The sequence below is a fragment of the Pinus tabuliformis genome, chromosome J (genome assembly GCF_031772625.1).
Source record: "Pinus tabuliformis cultivar Carrire ecotype Pingquan chromosome J, CPIR1, whole genome shotgun sequence".
In the NCBI taxonomy this organism is placed as follows: domain Eukaryota; kingdom Viridiplantae; phylum Streptophyta; class Pinopsida; order Pinales; family Pinaceae; genus Pinus; species Pinus tabuliformis.
Genome location: NC_142295.1, coordinates 77,632,317 through 77,655,149, shown reverse-complemented (window position 1 = coordinate 77,655,149; position 22,833 = coordinate 77,632,317). Strand labels below are relative to the sequence as shown.

The 22,833-nt window shown below is 37.3% G+C and overlaps 1 protein-coding gene across 2 annotated transcripts in view; it reads right to left on the bottom strand.

Annotated features, from left to right (window-relative positions):
* LOC149225595 (phosphoinositide phospholipase C 2-like) overlaps positions 1 to 21,195 on the bottom strand; it is a 426,735-nt gene extending 405,540 nt beyond the window's left edge. The window contains exon 1 of one of the 2 annotated variants that reach the window (XM_089377183.1): positions 20,273 to 21,195. In XM_089377183.1, coding sequence (XP_089233309.1) covers positions 20,273 to 20,773 — 501 coding nt within the window. In that variant the 5' untranslated portion in view covers positions 20,774 to 21,195. The remainder of the gene's footprint in view (positions 1 to 20,272) is intronic. The other variant, XM_089377184.1, reaches the window with a different exon arrangement.
* Positions 21,196 to 22,833: the final 1,638 nt, after the last annotated feature.

Here is a 22,833-nt window from a genome sequence, read left to right as displayed (position 1 = left end):
CCTTCAATGTGGTAGGAAAGGGTTTGTCATTCTGCTCATCTGAAGTGTAGTCATAGGTCCTGCATACAATAGCAAACTTGAACAAGAAAGTGTCAAGACCTTCTATAGTTAGGCCATAGAAGTGAGGAAGACAAATGGGTTAATGCTCTTTATTTTTGTTTTTCCATTGGTTTTCCAAATAGGGAACTCAAAGACCTGTGGTTGGTCTCCATTATCAGCCATTGTATAGTGAGATGGAACCCCTTCCTCCTCTAAGAGATTCTCAAAGTCTCTTACTTGTCTCTCCAGAGAGTATTCAAACTCTTTTGCTCCCCCCTAGGGAGGATGACTCAATCAATTGGTTGCTGCTGATTGTCAGATCTTGGTTCAGAGGTGGGGATTTTGGGTAAAAATTTTCCTGACTTATCCCTAAGTTGAAGCATGCATGCTGTCAAAGAAAGCTAAGAATGCAAACTATTTGTTCTTTTAGTTTTCCATGAAAATAATAATGCAAGCTATTTATTTATGTACTTTTGTGCTTTTTCAATGAAAATGAAAATAATAGTGTGTGAACTCTTAGCACCTCCTCAACAACAGACTCAAAAGTGGTGGGTTTCAAAATTGCAGCAAGAATGTTGCCCTCCTTCAGTTGCTTAATTTAATTATCAACCCATGATCGTACAAAATTCCGAGATGTTGTGCATGATATGTGCAAGACACATTTTCCTACTTCCTCTATGCAACTACTTAATGTTTTAAGAGCATGTCTAACGGTTGGGACTGGTGACGTCTTAGGTCTTAATTTGTATGTTTTGATAAGGGAAAAAACATGGTTAATGAAAGCAAACTATGACTACCAATCACAAAGACTAAAAGTCAACTGAATTTTCAAATGCTAAGAATCAAAGTAAACTTCTAGGAACTGAATCACACACTAATTATTGCAAATTAATTGTCCATATTACCCACCAAAATGGGTAAACCATGTAGGAGAAAAAATTTGTCCTATTCTTCACATCCAATTACCTAGCCATGCAGCCCCTAATACCCACCACTAGTCGATGACGTGCCATTATATCTCTGCCACCTGCATCAGTCATATGCTTCTAAGTTCTCACTCATCTCGCAAAAGCACATGGACGAGTGTGGGCTTCCGATCAAAGGTACTTTATTCATTTTGCAATCGGGTCCTTATGTTTGTTTGTATTTGGGCATTTGATATAGATTATGGGGTGAACTAGAAGAACGATGGGTTTTGACCGTGATCTTGTTCTCTCACCTTAAATGGGGGATTAATCTTCAATCCTAGTACAATGTGACCTCCCCTAATGGCCCAATGGGTATAGGAGGGGGCACTACATGGGGAGCCCTGATTGAGATAGCATAGTTCCATCTATCCCGATGCTATCCTTACCACTTTCCATTGTCCATTACAGGCCCTTGTCTCACCTCCATTCTTCGAGTTCAAATGACCATTGGTTCTTTGGGATTTGGCACCCATACATCCACATACCCAAGTAGAGCTCAGCCCTGGGAGGTTGATGAAGCTAAAAGAAAAAGAAAGAGTGTAACATGGCCACAAAACAAAATAAAAGAAAGATATCAAAATATAGAAGATGGCTAGGACAAATAAATTAGCACGTGAGCAAAAGCCTAGCATGAGCTCTACCTCACTCATTATAACCATCACCCGATTCCTGAGCACATGTTTCTCTATTACATCATTAAAAGAAACCCTTGCATGTCCCAACCCTAATGAGCAATGAAATTTATAGAAAATCATAAACACAGAAAAATTTTCCCTTGTTGATAATTACTTGTGATTTTCTTTGAATTATTATTATCTTTCTAATGTTCTTCTTTTATCTTAGTTCATCAAGCAATTACCAAAACATGAGGATCAAGGACACCAGATGTAAGCACACAAACAGGGCAAAACCCCTATATAGGGGAAAACCCAGTCAATAATGTTGATTTCAAGTAACATCGGATGTGATCTAAGCCTCAAAATCTGTAGGGAGCCTTGGACAGATGTATTTCACAATACCCAGAAATCGTTTTCGGAAATTTCACCCGGAATCAGTTTTATTAAAATAATTAATTATTTTTAATGGGTGCCTAAGTCTAAACTTATGAAATTAAAATAATTAAAGGGTATTAATCTAATTGTGGGTGAAACTTCTAGAAGAAGACAAGGATCAAGCCAAAATGATCTGAGCCATTGATGAGTATCTAATCTAGGTCGTTGGTTCTCAAAAAAAGGATTATAAGAGGAGGCTTGATGGGTATTTGGAAGACACATCGAGTGGAGATCAGAAGATTGAATTTATGAAGCACAGCAGTTGCCGGGAAGAGAATTAGAAGTGATCTATTGTAGTGAGGGGCAGGGATAGTTCCGGTTGGATATTTCTCCTGATTCAGGAGTACTCAGCAAAGGAGGCAGAGAGAGATCCGGGAGAGGCAGCGCAAAGGCTAAGCTGGTCAGCGTAGGCTGATGCAGAGGCAGCGCAAAGCCTTGAGGAGGTTTGTAGATTTGCTGGAGGAACCAATTTCTGAAGCCGGAAGCCGAGGTGTGAGACCAGGACGTGGAAATCGAAGTTCCTGGGAAGCAAATCGATCAGCAGAGGGAATGACATTGTCCGTAGACACAGTGACTATGCAGAGGCAGCAAGGCGCAAGCCATTCTGTGGCTGGATCAGTCGGGATCGCCTATGATAGTGTGAGGTACTTCTTACTATTCTTCTGTCAGTGATATTCTCTATATTGGATAGTCAGCAAGGCATCCAGAGATTGTCTTCATAAACTACTGCTTAATAATACAAACCCTCAGTTGCTGCACCAGTTTTCCCGCGTTGAGATTTTCCGGGGATGTTTATCCAAAAATAACGATGTAATGTGATGTGTATTTCTTTCTTGCTTAGTTTCTTGTTTCCGCTTATAATTTAATTGGTGAAGACTGCAATGTATTAGTTTCAATGTTTACTGTAAAAAATAGTAAATAATTTGTTCAGTAATTAACAAATAGAAGGAACTTAATTAGTTGTTGCAGTGGTGATTCGGGTAATCGAATTTTCACAAAGAACTCTTCCTTCAGTAATTCAAATGAGATAGACCAACAAACCTTCATCCTCCACCAAGTCAACCTTCTAATGAGATACTGCAACCTTCAATAGTCTCTTCTTGTCCAGCAGTTACAACCCAGCATCAACCCAGAAATTTCGACCCCAGCTTCACCAGCAGCTTCAAAATTTCGGCCTCCTCGTCAACTGCAGAATTTGATCCCTTCTAGGAGATTTATAGCTTCACATGTGTGGGAAAAAGAGATAATTTCGACTTCTTATGCTTGTGAGAGACCTCATTCTCCTTCACTTTTCTTCTTCTTCTTCCTTGAAATTCGCACTTTTTCTAGCCCCAAAAGTTGGATATCAAACTTGTTGTGAGCGAATGTCAAATGAGATCGAGTTGCTGCCTTTATATAGTAATTATGTCCCCCAGTTTAGGCCAACTTGTTCAGTTTGAGGCCAACTTGGTGGAGGAGACCTAATTGACTTATTTTATAATAAAATAAATTTCTTCTTTGACAAATAAATCCCAAGAAGGCTCTTTTACAATGTGACATGGACAAAGACACTTGACATAAATCCTAGAAGTCTTCAATGGAGATTTTGACCTAAAAACAATTGACCCAAGCACGAAACCCATGCTTTAATAAGTCAATTTATTTAATAATAAAATTTCATTTTCTTTCTTTTGATAAATATTATACATCATGACTCAAATACAATTATGAAGACCAACACTAGCTACATTATTCAACACTCCCTTTTAACTAGGGAGGTATTCATAATTACCTATACTTATAGAGGTACATGGAAGATCTCCAAAATGAACTACAAAGAGTTCTAGCACACTCCGTGTTGCGAAGCGAACTAGATATCTGACCAAGGTAATCTATCCAGGTGGGACTAAGATGGGCTCAAGCTTTCAGCCAATCTAGGTAACATTAGGCTTACTCACTAACCATCAACCTAGGGATCTAGGGGTGTATCCAAGGTCGTAGCTCCATGAACAACGCCACCCTCCCTCTTAGGGATCTAGACATCAACACATAGGCCGGCCAGATGTCCTCCCAAGCATCCGCCATTATATGCTTCATCTCTCCCTAATAAATTAGATATATCCATTTGCCCAAGCATGCTTCCCAAGTGTTCATCCTTCTTTATGTGAAAATTTCTAAATAGAAATTCTACTGCAATGATTAATATTATTTCTTCTACTTATTACCTCATAAATAAGTTATCTACAATATTCTTACGACAAATATCAAAATATATTCTACTGCAGCCTTCACAATTAAAACATTGCAAAAAGTAAATGTAAGGAAATAACCAGCACAAATACAACCAGAATGACATAGTTATTTTTGGACAATCATCCCAGGAAAAACCCAATGTGGGAAAATCGGTGCAGCAGATGAGGGTTTTTATTATTCTTCAACAAATTCTCTTGTACAAATTACAGCCAGCAAAATAGGAATGAGAAATTTTACAGACACTTCTTGACCAAGTTCTACCCCAGATGAAGCACTTCTTCTTCCCCAGAATCCTTCTGATCCTCTCTGCGTCAAACTGCTCTCCCAGGCTCAACATCAAGCTGCCTACGCAGGCTCTGCGTCAAACTGCCTCTGTGCTGCCTCTTTCTGCGTCACCCTGTTCCTGCTCTGCGTCTTGCTGCCTTGCACTCTCTGAATGTGTTGATGCCCTCTCTCTCTGTCTCACTTGCAACTCTCCCTCTGAATCGATTTTCTCTTGCCGAACTTCGACCAGTGAGAAAATCGATCTTACTCGGGTAACTGAGTATCTGCCTCTGGTGTGTTTTCCAAATGACCCTCAAGCCCCTTCTTATATCTTCCTGTTGGACAACCAACGACCTAGATTAACTCCTAATCAAAGGCTCATATCATTTTGACTTGGTCTTCATCTTTTTCTAGAAGTTTCACCCACAATTAGACCAATACCCATTAATATTTTAATTTTCCTAAGTTTAGACTTAGGAACCCCATTAAAAATATTAATTATTTTAATAAAATCGTCTCTGGGTGGAATTTCCCAAAACGGTTTCTAAGTTCTTTGGAATGCATGTGCCCAAACCTCCCTGCAAAATTTGAGGCCTAGAGCACATCCGATGCTACCCCAAATCAACACTTTATGGAGATATTTACTTGTTCAAACACAAATCCCAATAAGCAATAAACTTTCAAATATACATATAAGTAAACACAAACCTTCAGGGTCCTCAATCATTCTAATGCCACTTATTCATATACAAATTGTCGGAAACTTTTCTTCTTTCATTTCTTCAGTAGCACCAAGACATCCTCAATACATTGCAGATCTATTCATTCTCTGATTTCTTCTACAAGGTATCCATCATGACTATCATAATATGCCCTCCCTCTCAACTGGGGAGATGTACTCTTTTCTTCTAACCATGCTCCCTCTTAACTTAGGGAGATCAACAATTTTCTTCTTCTATAACATCGGAGAAGCTTCAACCTTTCACGACTTCATCAAGGTCATCTTGATAGCTTCCTTCATCATGCTTATATGAACATCTTCAACATCTTGAAGATTATGTACCTGCAAATCTTTAACAGCAAGTACAACCAAATACAAATCGAAGCATGAAGTTAACTATATCAAAATCACGTCAATATAATGGAAGCATCAAAACAATCAAATACTTTAGACATCAAATACCTAAGCCTAGTTAGGTTCATCATCAGCTAGAGACACATACTTCTTGCTAGGGTTATTGTCATAAACCCTTTGACTACAATATAAAGCAACTCAATCAAGAAATCAATCTCATTCTATCTAGGGCCTCAATATTACTTTGAGAGATATGACAGACTCTGCTATGATTTACTGCAAACCCTAGATTCCAACTTTGAGACACAAAGCCTTAGATATCAGTAGTTAATAACAATTCTACCATGCATATAAGGTTTCAACAATGTTAGACACTACTAGGGTTTGTTTGAAAACCCTAGATTTTATCATCAAAATTAAATTATATCATAAAACAATATTATCATATCCTAGAATATCAATTACCAGGGCTTTGTTACAAACCCTAGACTTCACAATCTATGAGCATCAATAATTAGGTCCACATACTTGTAAATACATATTTAGGATTTCATGCACTAGCAATTCACATCAATATCTACACAAACATGAATACATCAAAGATGGACATATAACAATTTTGATCAGGCTAGGGTTTCAATCAAACAGACGAACATATACCTAGGGATTCATTCATAGGACCTTGCTATAGATATTACACATGTTTAGTTCATAAGCCTTAAATTACCAAACCCTAAAGATCTAGGATTTCAATACATGATTTAGATATTAACAGCAAACCCTAAAGGGCTAGGGTTTCTATAACAGTTTCAAAACATCAAAAGAATAGGAATTCTAGATTTCATCAACAACCCTAAGTAGACTAGGGTTTCAATATTAGCATTGACATACCCTTAGGTTAGGGTTTTACAGTGAACCTTTTTAGGGTTCCACAAGAATGATAATATAATGAGGGTAGATTCAATCTAATGATTAATCACCTTAAAAAGAATCTTTGTGATTCAAAACCCTAGACATAATGATGTTAGTAATGTAAAGCAAATTTTCAAAGAAAAATGATCGTACCTTTTATATGAAGAGATCTTTATAACAAAAGCCCCAAGGGTTAGCTCAGTTGGTCAAAATCAGTGCCTCGCCATCGGGAGGTCACAAGGTCCATTCTCCTGGAAGCCCTTGGGGTTAGGCCTTGCTAGTAGGTCACGGGGCTAAATTCCCTTCGAGGTCGATCAGCCCAGATTTTTCAGTGGACGTAGCGCCACCCGTTGACCAGGGTGTCGGTGAACCACAGCAAAAAAAAAAAAGAGATCTTTATAACAAAGTTTATAGTCTAAGGCATATCTTTGAGTTGTTCCTTAACACACCTTGTAGGACATCAAATCTTGACGGGCATCAATAGAACTTCTTTCATGCTTCAAGTCTATCCTTCGAAGTCTACTCCATAGCTCTTAAGCAATCAGCAAGCTTTCCTATCCAAGGAAAATATAAAGAGAAAGGTTATTAGTATACAATACAAACAAGTCTTGATATAAGGAGGAAACCAAACCTGAAAAGATGAAATCAAGAATAGAATACTTATCTTTTGGTAAAATGGTGGAGGCTCCCTCATAACCCAATCGTTTTGAGTGATACTACAACCTAAAAAATATGTTCTAACAAGATATGTTAGACCTATAAACTCTAGAAATCAAAACATAAAGGAAAACAATTCAAAACAAGAATAGAAGACTAGCAGGGATATCTGAGAGAGAGAGAGAGAACTTAGTAGTATAAGTCCTTGACTTTTATTCTTCAGTCTTGTTCTTTTTAGGTGGATCTTCATCAACAACATTCTCATGTTCCCTCTCTCTCTTCTTATTTCTTGGATTCTCTGGACAATGGCTTTCGTAGTGGCCCATCTTGTGATAGTTGTAACATTCAATCTTGGATAGGTCCACTTTCTTCTTTGGTCCTTTGAACTTCTTGAAGGTTCCCTTCTTCTTGTGATGATCAGAATAGGTATTCGAGGTGTTTTCTTCTTCCTCTTTTTGTTGTTTACTAACGATATTCTAGCTTCTTCTTGAATACATGCATTCCACACAGTGTTGCGGGGGAGCGCCTCCCCCCCCTCGATGCCGCTCCCAATCCGTGCTCCGGGTGGGAGCGACTCGGGAGCGGGGCGGGAGCACGCTCCCTAAAAAAATGCTCCCTGCCTTTTCGGGAGCATTTTGCCTTTTTTGCAAATTTTTTTTGCAATGATGTTCCAAATGCAATTTTTTTTCAAAAAAACAAATAAGTTTTGAGTGGGGCAGCTTAATGATCAAGTCTATGGCCCTAGTATTGATATGCGATTCATGGTAATGTTAAATTCTTAAAATAAAAGTGACATTCTCCTTAATCTTCATTTTCATCCTTTTACTTAAATTTTTAACATTACCATGAAATGACTCAGGATGTTTGAGAGTGGTTCCGACCTCATTGGATTTCATATGGAGAAAGTAGAACTTTAGATTTCATTCAAAAGCCAGCAGACTTATCAGTTTTTTAGGATTTCAGGATTGTAACGTTTCCATTGAATTTTGTCATGTATTAGGGTATGGAACTCGTATTTAATCAGGAGCACCAATCCCTCTATGTATCTTCATGTTAGTGACATTGGTTGTCGAACTCCTCTATCATGACCCTCCTAAAAATGTACGCATCACTCAAACAAAATCTTGACTTGACATGCTATGCTTTTTCTATCTTATGTTAATGCTTAGAGGGTCATATTAATGACAAAGATCCCTATACAGATACAGAGCTAATGACAAAGATACCTCTGGATATTAATGCTTATAGGGTGATATTAATGACAAAGATCCTGATTTTCCAACAAGACTAAAAAATTAGACATTCCTCGTGGTGGCAAGAGGCCCAAGCATAAGCAATAGATAATAGATTTACTTGTCTTTTCTAGATTCTAGTAGTTTCTATAACTATTGACTCTGTCATATTTATTATGATATTTTTTTAAACAATATACGACAATTTAAGTTTGAAGTTGGCAATTATAACTCATTAGTAATGAATTATGAATATGATCCTTCATGAAAGTTGAAAGTTGTTTCATTTCATTTCATGTTAGATATTATTTGTTGTAATGGTTACACTTAGCTTACAAGTACAACTTTGGTGATCAATGATGATAAATGTTATATATTGAATTTTGAAAGCTTGAAACTTTAAGATTGATGAATCATAAGACTCAATATGTCGTATGTTACAATGTTACTAACTTGTGGACGTGGTTGATGAAGATTATAACTTCTAGATGATTGTTGTTATATGGTTCAATCTATGTTTTCTTTTTGTGTTTTTATATCTAATTCATCATTCCACATGTTTTTGTTGACATATATGTATCAAAATATAAAAATATAAAATATATATATATATATAAAACGCTCCTGGATTCTCTCCCAAACCGGAGCTTTTGAAAATGTCGCTCCCACACCCGTTTTCGCTCCCGCTCCCAAATAAAACTGATTCCACATTTATTCAAATGTTGGAGTATCCTTCCAATTGTTAATTCCTGATGCAAAGGCACTCCAAGATTTTGGTAGTCCTAGAAGGGTAGTAATTACGAGCTCCTTTTCTGGGACAACTTCATCTATTTCTTGGAGTTCATCTCTGATTCTAGACATCCTTATAAAATATGAAGAGACGGTATCACATTTGTCATCCTAGCAGTTCTTAGTTCATTCTTGAGGCTTGCTATTTGACTAGTGTTCTTGATTGTGAATAACTTGGAGAGAGCCTCATACATTTCTTGAGCGGAATTTATGTTGGAAATTTATGGAATTAGGTTATCCTTAACTCCATCCACTATAAGGTTCATAGCTAAGATTTCGATTTCTCTAAAATTTTCTTTTTATGCTTCACTTGATTCATCTGTAAGCTTCTTGATTTTTCCTTGAACGAGATCCAAAACTTTGTTCTTTTCGAGAATGAGGGCTATCGACTTTTTCCAATCCCTGTAGTTGGAGGCTCCTTCTAATTTGGTTTATCGCTTCATTGAGTTTGACATAGTTCCTATAGGTGGTATACTTATCTCCTTATATGATCCCCTTTAATGACCTTTTCTTGATCTCCTTTTTCCTCAATAGATTTGCCTTTTTCTTCCTTCTTCATCTTAGCTCTAAAACCATGTTAGAAAATTAGAAAGGTAGAAAGATTTTCCCTTGTTGATAATTACTTGTGATTTTCTTTGAATTATTGTTATTGTTCTTATGTTCTTCTTTTATCTTAGTTCATCAAGCAGTTACCAAAACCAAAACATGAGGATCAAGGACACCATATGTAGGCACACAGCCAAGCCAAAACCCCTATATAGGGGAAAACCTAGTCAAGAACTCTTCCTTCATTGATTCAAATGAGATAGACCAACAAACCTTTCTCCTCGACCAAGTTAGCCTTCCAATGAAATACTGCAACCTTCAATAGTCTCTCTTGTCTAGCAGCTACAACCCAACATCAACCCAGAAATTCCGGCCCCAGCTTCACCAGCAACTTAAGAATTTCGGCCTCCCGTGCAACTGCAAAATTTTGTCCCTTCCAGCAGCTTCATAGCTTCACACGTGTGGGAAAAAGAGAGAGAATTTTGACTTCTTATGCTTTTGAGAGACCTCCTTCTCCTTCGCTTTCTTCTTCTTCCTTGAAATTCGCACCTTTTTTGGCACCAAAAGTTGCAGATCGAACTTGTTATAAGTGAGTGTCAAATGAGGTCAAGTTGTTGCCTTTATATAGTGAATTTGTCCCCTAGTTTAGGTTGACTTGTCCAGTTTGAGGCCGACTTGGTGGAGGAGGCCTAATTGACTTATATTATAATAAAATAAATTTCTTCTTTGACAAATAAATCCCACCAAAGGGAATTTTACAGGGAGACTTTGACCTAAAAACAATTGACCCAAGCATGAAACCCATGCTTTAATAAGTCAATTTATTAAATAATTATATTTATTTTTCTTTCTTTTGATAAATATAATACAGCATGACTCAAATACAATTATGAAGACCAACACTAGTTACATTCTTCAACAGAAACGATTCATCCTTAAGGGGTAATACAACTACAATATCATTCAAAACAAGCTCTAAACCTTTAATCTATGAGCAGTAATACAAAGAAAAATCAAGCAAAAGTAAAAGGCGCACAAGAGGGGTGGAAAAACAAGGTCGAGTTGGTAACTCTTGCATCTAGGATTGCTCCCTTCTCGTATCTATACACTCATGATGTGGATCCCCATGATGCTAGTTCCTTTGGCCATGGCACTTGGCTATGAAGTCTTCTCCCCTCTGCACCATCATAATTATTCACTAACACCTATCAATTGAAAGGTGGACTAAGGAAATGTCACTTCCCTTTAGGGGTTGAAAACACCTAATAAGGTTTCCCTTTAGCCACTCCTATCTAGGGAGGAAACACTATTGCGAGCTCAAGGCCTTGATATTGGAAGAGAATCGTTATTTGAAGTATTAAATAGCCCATTACATTCAAGCTTGATTCACTTAGATGCAATAATGATAGTTGTCCCCAATGATTGGTTTCTTTCACTAGACTTTATGTTGTGATTGTCAAGTGGTTCAATAGCCCATGTCCTGGGCACCTTACCCACAGGTGCTCAGGCCATTAAAGAAGTATTTTGGCACTCAAAGGTGAAGTGTTGAGAGCCTTGGGCCTCAAAGCAGCAGTAGTACATCACACATGACCCTAGGCACCTCCTGCACCTAGGACGTTCTGCCACTTTGCACTACATTTGATGATTCTTCAGGATGATACACCTGGACCTAGCATTCCCCCAGGTTGGCCTTAGCACCATATGAGGATGGCAGTTGATTTAGGGCCCAGATGAGGATGGTCTCACCTTTAGAGACTTGGGATGGCTAGTAGCACCTAGAAAGACCTCAACGTTGGAGCAGAGATGGACATTATGAGTAGTTGGAGACCCATGGAGACCCCTTTGTGGTGCCCCAGCTGGATTTTGGGACCACAGAGAGCTATTGAGGTTGATTTGAGGGCCAACCCTCAAATCATGATTTTTAGATGCTACTACATCAAACATGGCACCTTGTAGCACCAATGCATGGCATTTGGATCACCTTTGATGTACATTATAGCACCAACCTCATGGATCACACGTGTGGGAGTTTCTTAGCATTTATGTCAAAGGCTAGTGAGTTGGCTTGTAACCCAAGGAAGTTTTGTGATTTTACTTGTTATTAAGGGCTCGTAGGCTACTAATTAGAACTCATCCTCCTCATATAACTAGAGGAGAGGATTTTCATTTCTAATCATAATCACTTGGACTATCTCAACCTTCCTTAGGAGAACTTCGGCCTCTTGTATCTTTGGAGAGACATGATCTATGGAGAACCTTGCTTATTGGAGCTATTTTTTTGTCTTTGGAGAAGTTATCTTGGATCAATGATGGATTATTCATGCATTTCATCTTTTAAGTGACCTTTGTTGCTGAATTTTTTTCCATTTAATGTCTAATGTATGGAATGTAATGGTTGTTTTGGGTTTTTCTATTGCACCATTGACTATTGAAGATAAATTGTATGCAATCTAGATAGCCTCATTGTATTCATTACTCATATATGGAATGTGAATGATAATCCCCTTGGTGAACTCTTGTTGTAGCTCTCCCAAGTGCCTTTGATCCCTCACAAAGATAATAGTTAGGGTTTTTGTGCTAGGGCATCAAAATATCAATACTCCTTTGCAAGATTTAGCTAATATTAAGCACCCATAGACTCCATCAACCCAAGGACTAGGCATTGGGCTTGTCTAGTTGGTGATCAAGTTAAATTTTATCCATAAATTGAATTTCGCTTTCTCTCTCTTCTCAAATTTGGCCCTCTCAAGGATAAGAGGCCTCAATTAGGGCTTAGTGTGTATTGGTCTAGGAGAGATATCTTTGGTCTTAGAAGGATTCAACAAGAAGAGTAGAAGTGGTTGCCTCAAAATCATTCCTCTTGGTGGCTAATCTATCCATTTTTCTCCATAATTTCTCTTGCCCTAGCTATTTTGCCCTAGGAGAAACCCTAGTTTGGTTAAGCTTCAACTTGAGGGCTTCTTGAAGGTTTCATGTGCCATTGTCTTGCTAGAATACATTATTGGAAACATTTTCTTGGTACCTTGACTTTGGGTCATTCCATTTTCCACACTATTAATCAAACCCTAGGTCTAGCATGCCCTAGTTTGGCCTCTCTAAGGGAAGCAAATTGCCTTTCCTCATTGCTTGAGCCTTGTACCTAAGTTGTGTCATCCATTAGAAGCCTATTGTGTCACCTTATACCTTTAAGCCTAGAATATCTCTTAGGTGACCTATATACTGAGACTCCTCCCATTGGTGAAAATCCATAAAGAGCAGGGGTAGTAGCTATAGTGATAGTGGGCTACTACCTTATTGTTGTCACTTAGTCTAGTGATTGCCTTGTAGGGTACCCCTCTACAAGACCTGCTAGATTTTGCGGCAACATTCCCCATGGAAGCAAACTATTGACGAAAAAGACTACTATTGTCTAAACTAATTGCTAGAAACAAAATGCTAAGCTAAATTGCAAAGAACAGAATAAATGGCATAATTGAAATCTAGGCTTACGTGTAAGAAAATCAAAGTCCTATCTAGCTCATATTCCCCTCACAAACACCATAGCCTGATATCATCATTATAACTTGAAGGAAACATTCATTGTTGAGTCAAAGATATAATGAAAAGGACAATTCTATGATGTTCTATAGTAACTATCAGAGTTTTATACGAAACCTATAGTACTATAGGAAAAATTCATAGAAAAGTAAAATGCACTACAAGGAGGAGTAGAATGCCTCCTTGTTTATGCAAACTATTGAAGTAACTTAAACCAAGCCATGCACAACATATCCATACTATAAAAGGAGTAATTATGTCATAAAACTACTACATGAAACAAGTAACTCTAACTATGAGAATTTTTATGTAAGAAAAATACTTAAGAATGATAGAGCATAAATGAAAGAAAAGGAAATGGAAATATTGAGGGTTTCTCAAAGTACCCTTAGGTGGGCCCTATTACACCTCATGTCAACAGGGGTACACATAATTTTTCAGTGCATTCAATACCATTGTCAGCCCAAAGTCACAAGTTAAAGCCTTGTAACAACCACGTGAGGTCTTGTATTAGGTGTCCTAGACCATATGCTTGGTCGAGCCATGGCCAGTCCATTTGACTACATATCTGTTCCTTTCATCCTAAAGAGGATTGGAGGACTTTGGATGGGCTTACTTGAGGAGTCATGGTTTTAGAGGAGCTTGATTATGTAGGGGTGATCACTAGTGTATGGGCCAATCCAGTGCATGTCAAGGTGCACCTATGTCTTACCACAAGGTTAAGTGTCTATTGAGTCAATATGTGGCCTTGGTTTTGGTGTTGTATCCCTCAGATAGTTCTCATATGTGGTAGACTCACAAAGTCAACTTTTCATGTTTCCAAGGCAATTCACATTTCCCAATGCAAGTGGTCCCAAAAGTAAAAAAGTCAACTTGGTCCCAAATTATACAATTTGATAAGAGGATGACATGCCACATTGAATTTCTTTAAACAGTGAAGGCATTTTCAAGTTACAATTGGTAAGAATTCATCAACAGGGACTATAGGTTTCCAGGTGGCAGAGCAGGGGTAGAAAGTGGTATACAAGAAGAGAGAAACAAAGCCCTTGTCTTAGATTTTCCAGGTTTCTTAGGGCATTAGAGATCTAGCACAGGGGCATGATGACATGGCAGAGCATTGGACCAAGATGGTCAGCCAAATTGAATTCCAACAGGACAAATTTGAGTCTTCCAAGTAGAGCATTGGGCTTCCAAAGTTTACTATTTTGTATTTTTGGGTCTTCCAGGGAAATGGCAAAGGTAACATTGGACCTCCAAGAAGATTTTAAGTCGATTTGACCCCTTAGTGGACAAACTTATGATATAACTGTAATATTTTATTAAAATTACTAAGTCTCTCTTATGTGGATGAGTAGTAAATAATATTTCCTATAGGAGAAATCAACTCGTTATCTAGTCATTAGAATTTTTTTATAAAAGGCTAGTCTCCATTTAGTAAAAGGTTGTTTTCTAAGATCATACGCCATAATAACAAGAATTCATTTTGCAAGCCTGTGCATAATTTTATATTGTGTGTGTTGGTATTTACTATCTTGTATTTTCCTGCCTTATTGTGCTATTTGGGCTTAAATCTAAAAAAAAAAAAAACTCACTGAGTAAGATCACATAGCAGTTGTAGGGATGATCAGTTGAGGGGTTACATAACCATGCGCGGGAGATAAACTAGGGCACTAGCCTGCTTTATTTGTTTGTTGTAGGTGGGTCACTCAAACAAAGGTTGGACCGTTGGACCGTTCTACAAGGCCAACTGAGAGAAGAGTTTGTATTTCAACATGCACTTGATCTGAACATCGGAGAAGGCCACTTTAGGAGCCACTCCTAGTTGGGTCTGAAAGGTGGAAAGAGTTTTAAGTCAAAGGTGGGGGTGATTCTCTTTAAATACCAATCTCACCTCCCTAATCATGTGCAAGGATCACTTAGATGCAAGTGTGTTTCACAACCTAGGTTATGAGGTAGATTTGTTGTGGAAAAAGATCTGTGTGTTTTTACTGTTGTTACAGAACATATCTGAATTTTTTGAGAGTTCCACACTCTTATCAAATATGTATCTTTTATAAGGATCTTGTGCATAGACTTTTTATCTAATATACTTGTTGATCTATCAATTTAGAGTCAAAATAATAAGCATTTTGAATTGTTCCTTAATTAAACTCCTTGCTGGAATTTTTTTGGGCATAGTACCCGGGGGATTTGACCCTGAGACTTTAGAAATTCAATTTTCGTTGTCCAAAGGCTTGAAAGTGATCTATTAAGGTCAATCTAACCCTTCCTAGATTTTCACTATCTAAAGTGCTTTGGAACTAATTGTTTGGTCTTTTAAGGATAAATTCGTTGATTTCCTTGTATTTTTCTATAGATTTTACAGTCTGCAGTCACAAGGAAACAAGCAAATTAACATTAGAACTCCTCTAACCAATCATCCAATTGAAAATATAACTTTAGATCTGGTTAGGAAATTTTCTGTACATCAAGTTTGACTATTTACATGCTATATCTTATGCTTTTGAGTGTATCATCTTGTTGGTTTTGAGTTTTTGATGCAGATGTACACACAGAAAACCAATAATATAGTCAATCCTTAACTCCTCCACCTCATCCTTTGACCCCAAAGAAGGCACCAGTGTTCACTTGGTTGGTTGAGGTACTTATTGGGAATCCTCCCTTATCCTTTTCAGAGGAAGTTAGAATTAAAGAGTGGGGGCTTGGGTCATTACCCTGTGTGTGCTCACATTAGCAAGTTGCATGGACCTTTGCGACCTGGCTAATTTGATCAATAACATTTCTTGACATCGTTGTCAGGGAGAAGGTCATTTAACCCTAGTTGTATACAACAACACCCCCAGTAAGTTTTTTCATTTGAATTTGTACTTGATGAGATATTTGTTTAAGGATCAGCTTGCAAGATCTCGTTTGGCAACTCCATTTCAACAAAATCAAAAGAGGTACAGTAGAAAAGGTTGTTCTCCAAGATAAGAATTAAGGTAAATATTGGCAAATCCACATTTATGGTAATTGATTCAATGTAAGGGATCATCGTACTCATGTTTGTAGCATGGATTTTCATGTGATGTTGTCTATTAAAGATATATTTGTTCCTTTAGATTTATCATGCACTCTGTGATTTCCTCATATTACCATAGCTAATTTGCATATGCATGTCCCTAAATTTAATGGTAATCCATGGTTAGCTCCAAATTTCTTAGTATCTTATGAATTATATCGCTGATAATAACATTGTCATCAAAGATGACTTAATGAAATCCTTTACATGGTCAACGCAAGGGTATGAAGCATGGAAATGGTATTGCAACTTTGAGCCCAAACAGATAAAATCATTCCCTCGATGCATCAAAAGTTTTTAGAAACATTGGACCTATGGGTATGAAGAGGTTGAAGACATTTATGTCTTCGTTGACATGCAAGGAAGAATGCAGGAAAGGATTGATGACTTGGTTACAAAATTTGGTGAGTGTCCCTCCAATGATCTCATTGTGGAAATAAAAGAAAAGGAAGATGCACTAAGTTTTCGGTCGGACTATGTTAAAACACAATTTGGTAAGCCTTGTATGCAAAGGAATGAATATGATCTTTACAAAGCTCACCCATCTCATTCAAATTCCATCACTCTCCTAACACAACAAATGAAGGAATTATAAATGATCTTAATTAAAAATCATATTATCATGACCCAAAATCAAATTTTAATACATCAAAGGCTCCTAGAATTGGAAAAATTTTATTCTAGACAAGAAGAAGAAGATTTCCCCGAAGAGTCTCAACTCTTTCTTCCCTTCCTTGAGCCATTATTGCATGACCCTGAAAATAGTACAAAGTAGGATCTCAAGAAGGAAGAAAAACAAGAGAACCTTACAATAGAATTAAATGTCACCTCAAGAGGAAAAAAAGTGGTGGAATTAAAAGAAAATATTTCTACTTATACAAATGAACAAGAACCTCCTTGTTTTCCCATCAAGAATCAAGAAATAAGTGATGGTCAGAGATGTGAGGAGAACCATGAGGTCAAGATAATTCAAGAACCCGCCCTCCCTCCTCCAAATGAAAGCAGAAGTTCATTGGGTTACACTCCTGTCCAAGAAATTGATCTTCACGACACAACTAGTAGTGTTCTAGAAAAGGAGGATTCAATGATTAGGCATGCTTTTGAAGAATATGGTGACTGCAAAGAAATTAAAAGGATTGATGCATTCATCAAAGTGAACAAGGACAAATAAGATACAAGCTATGTTCATTTTGATGATGACCCCATTTATGACATGTTACCCCTTATACTAGCAGCGGTACCTATACATTCATACAACAATTTTGCAACATTGTAAGCCCAAGGTCACAAGTAAAAGCCATGTAACAACAATGTGAGCCTTGTATGAGGTATCCTAGACCTTGTGTCTTGTTGGTCATGTCTTGTTGCTCTGGTCAAGCCACATTATGTCCCTTTGAGTTCATCTCTATTTTCTTTCGTTGATTTTGGGTAGCATCGTATGTGCTCTATCTCCGAAATATTGTGGAGGGGCTAGAATACATGAGATCTCTAGAACCCAGAAATCGTTTGAAGAAATTACACCCAGATGAGGAGTTATTAAAATAGTTAATATTTTTAATGGGTTCCTAAGTCTAAACTTAGGAAAATAAAAATATTAATGGGTATTAATAAGAATATGGCTGAGAAACTTCTAAGTGGTGAGGATCAATTCTATTTTAATCTTAGCCGTTGATTAGGGACTTAATATCGGTCATTGATTCATCAATAGGAAAAGTATAAGAGGCGGCTTGAGGGTCAGTTGGAGATACACTTGAGACATTAGTTAGTTCGATTTTTCTGGGGCGAGGTTTGCTGAGAAAATCGAGCAAGTCATCTGTTGCAATGAGAGTGGCAGTTCGGCAGAGGGACTTCAGTCCAAGGTCGAGAATACATAGCAAAGAGTAGAGAAGCACCAGGAGAGCTCTGACGCAGTGTTGCAGTATCGCAGACGTCGCAAAGGGAGAGCTCTGACGCAGTGACGCAGAGGAAGAGCTCTGACGCAGTGTCATAGACGTCGCAGAGGGAGAGCTCTGATGCAGTTCCAAGCGCAGAGCTTGGAGCAACCATCATTGCCTAGCACTGGGAACAACGTCGTCACCTGTGGGGTTTGTCCATCTATCTCTGGGTAGAGGTACTTTTGTTAGGTTTATTCTCTATTGGGTGAGCCGGATTTGGCACCCTAGTTGTATTCAGAAATCTGCTTAATAATACAAACCCTCCATATGTTGCACTGGTTTTCCTGCATTGGGTTTTTCCGGGGACGATTGTCCGAAAATAACGGTGCCCCTTGTGTATTTGTCTCATTTTATTTCAGTTCATGATCTCTATGTATGTGTAGTCTGCAATAATGTTTTCATCGCTATTTAGATAATTAAATAACTTGTTGAATGTAAAAACAAGCAAGAGATGGTAAACCAGTGATTGTAGTAGGATTTCGGATGTATAGATTCAGAAATTTTCACACTTTCATCCTAGATAGGATTGGATGACCCTATATGGACTTGCTTGAGGACTCATGGTTTTATGGGAACCTACTTTTGTAGGGGTGATCACTAGTGTATGGGCCAGTGTAACCTGCATCAAGGTTCACTTATATCTTACCACATGGCTATGAGTCTACAAAGTTTGTAGGTGGCCTTGACTTTGGTGTAGTATCCCTCATTTGTTTATCATAGATGGCATTTTCATAGTTAGCAACATTTCACGCTTCCCAAGGTAGTTCACATTTCCCAATACAAAGTGGTTCCAAAGGTCAAAAATTCAACATGGTCTCAAATTGTTCAATTCAATGAGAGGACAACATTCCATGTGGAATTTCTTCAATCAAAGAAGGCATGCTCAACTTATGGTTGGTTAAAACTAGTCAACAAGTGTTACAAGTTTTCTAAAGGGAGAACAAGGGGAGAATTGCGCATATTTTCACATGCATTATGTAAAAAGTGGTCTACTCAATGAAAGGAACAAAACCCATGCTTCAATTTTTCACAATCCTCAAGGGCATTATAAATTATCCACCTAAGCATGATGACATGGTAGGATAGGTTTCGCTAGTGACATAACAAGGGCAAATTGTGACAAAATTTGACATGCAATATATCAAAACTAATCTACTCAAGAAGCGGGAAAAACCCATGTCTCAATTTCTCCAAATTCCCAAGGTTGTTATAGATCCAACACTGGGAATGATGACATGGCAGGCAATGATGTAACAACGCACAGCATAATTTGGTCAAACAAAACAAGATTCATATGAAACTATTCATAACCATCTCCTATGCATGTGGGGTTATTCACAACATACAAAAACCCAATCATAATGTCAACACACACAACTAAGAAGAATAATAACAATGTAAAATAAAATCCCAAAACATTACTTGTAATATCACCTAGGTAACAACCATAAACCAAAAATAACCCATAAAATATGGCACTGAAACAACCACGTTAAAAACAAAGTAAGAGAGAATACCATCAAATCAACTCCTAAACTTACACCTCAAAACTAACAAAACAAACAAACTTTTGATCCAAGTACTGTCATATAAACCATCTCAATTTCAAAGTTGTGTGCATGAATACTTTGTTTTACATTAATATAACTCCTGCTGTCAACCTTTATATTAATGACTTCTACATAAATATAAAAGTTTCATAAGATTATATTGTGGCATCTTGCAAGAACGTTTTGATGACTATAAAATTTCTTCTTTTAATATTAATATCTCATACGAATATTTATACGTTTAGTGGTTCAATTCCTTATCATGGGTTAAAAATAATGACAAAATTGATTATAATGCCAAGTTGTCCAGGACCCCGGATTTGTGAATTCCCATGTGTAAAAGGAAACGCTAAAGGACACTAACATTAGAACAACACAGTACGAGAATTGAACCAGCGACCACTGGAAAGCAAATTGAGAGTACCTCATTTCGAATTGCAGAATTGAGATCCTCGTCTAAGAGATACTGAAGGAAGGCATCGAATGGAATATCATGGCGGTGAAAGATGCCGAGCTGCTTCTTCTCTCGCAACGTTTGCATTATGTGCTGCGCGTCCTGCTCTGTAGCATCTTTCTTTTGAACTTCAGCCAGGAAACTCTGCAGCTTGGCCACAGTCATGTACCCGTTCTCGTCCAAGTATCTGTCATAGAGATCCTGGAGGTCCTTTGGCGGAGTGAATGGGGGGCCGTCAAAGCGGCGGGTGAAACAGAAGAGCACACGATATGAGCGCATTCTATCGTGCGACTTGACGACTCTGCTGTTGCGATTGCCCATTTCTGAGGGAAAAGTACAGAGGGCAATATAATAGTGAATATATATTATCGGAGAGGTGACAGAGGAGAGGTTGTATACTTTGTGTATATATAGCAAAAGGAAGCAATTCTTGTCGGAACGCTTATGCCCGTGCACAGTGATATTAACCATGTGTTATAGATAAAGATCACAAGCTAACGAAGGCCCACAGAACACAGCCAACGTTATTAGTAGACAGTGTTGTATATTTTGTGTATATATTCCAAAAGAAGCCAATAATGTCGAAAAAAGCTTATGCCATTCTACGGTAATATTATCGTTCTGTCAAGATCACAAACTAATAAGCTCACAGGAAAGTGGAAACTCTTATTTCATAGATCATAGAAAAGTAAACGCTGCCTGATATGCCAGGGATTTAGCTTTGGCCCTCTGAGTGACTGCACGCGAATAGAGATAGCAGCCTGGAGAGAGAGGGCAAGAGGTAAATGCCTGGCATGTCAGGCAGCATTTACTTTTCTATGGTCTATGAAATAGGAGTTTCCCAGGAAAGTTAGCCAGAATCAACTCACATTAATTTTGGGAGGGCCGAAGAGACCTAAATAAGCTTGGGAAGAACTGTATTTTTTTAGTATTCAGTAATGGAATCAGAAAGGTATTTTTTATTTGTATTTTTTTTGTTTTTTAAGTGGAATCAGAAAAATATTTTATTTTAAAATGTGATATTTTCAAAGACAAATGATGCTTTCCAAAACATCAAAATAGTTATGACAATATGTTAACATCAATTCTTTGACACTATTTAAAAAAATTTTCAGTAAAAAAATTGTCAGAAAATTAATGATATTAACTGTTATAAAATTTGATCAGCCTATCATCAATCAATCTAAATTAAAAAACCATCATTACAAAAAACAAAAAACAACTAATAATTCCATAACTATTTTTAATTTTCTATGCCTTAAAATATAATTGTTCATTTATTTATTTATTAGCGCCCAGTGTTCTATATTCTGCACACTGGTATATTCTGTGCATATATTCTAAAATGAAGCAATTGCCGGCGAAAAGCTTATGCCAGTGTACATTAATATCGTTTAGATTTGCGTGCACAGTAATATTAGCATAAAGATCATAAGCAAAGATAAAACCCTGAAGTTAAAGTAGCACATCTAGGTATATTATCTGGTTGGGCTTTATAATTTTGATAGAATATTTTAAAATATATTTATAATTTTGATAGAATATTTTAAAATATTTTTAATATATTAATAATAAATTAAAAAAAATTGAGATTTATTTAAATTAAATATTTTTTTAATTGAATTGATTAATTAAACAAATGATATATAAATATGAGTTATTATTTATTAGAAGAAATAAAGAAATTATTTTAACATCCACGGGGCTAAAGATAGCCTATTGGAGAGATGGCTTCTTCATCTGCTTGATGTATTCGGCCCTTTTTCTGTGAAGTTTCACAATAAATGCTCCCAGCTTCTCGACAAACCCCTCGCTAAATAGATTATCCCAAGCACTAGCTCCCAGCATATCTGCGTAATTTTCCCTGTTGTCTTTAAAGGCCTCACATTCTAAAATGAAATGTTTTTCTGTTTCCACTTTTCCGGAAGAACAAAAAATGCATACCCTTTCCTCCCACACATCCTTTGGCCTTTTCCAACGCCCTGTTTCACAACGGAGTTGATGAGAATTAGTCCTTAACTGAGCAATAAGAATTTTGGCTCTCAAGAGATATTGGCCTCTATGTATGCTTTTGGTTGATGATTATGAGTGGGATTAAACACTTCAATATAGTAATTTTTCTTTCTTCCTAGCTCCTTATCCCAAGTACGTTTGTGGAACTTTTCCATAACAAAAGCTTTTATCTCTTCGTTGTTTATGGGACACGCATTCAAGAAAATACCCCATTTACTAAACCATTTGTTATTTTGCTGCATCCAAGTTTTTTTTCTCTTGCACAATCTATCATTAAAGACAACCTTAGGCCATCTACCCTCTTCCATTTGCTCAATTTTTTTTAAATACCTTATGACTCGCACTATAGCAATTGCTTCAATAGGAGCAATCCCTATTTCACTTAACAAGATAGCATAAGGAACTACACTTTTAATATTAAATTTATTTGTAATCAAACACTTCTGAATTTTCTCAATTTGTCTCCACTACATGTCGGAGGTACTCCTAGCCCACAGTTCACAACCATAGAGAATCAC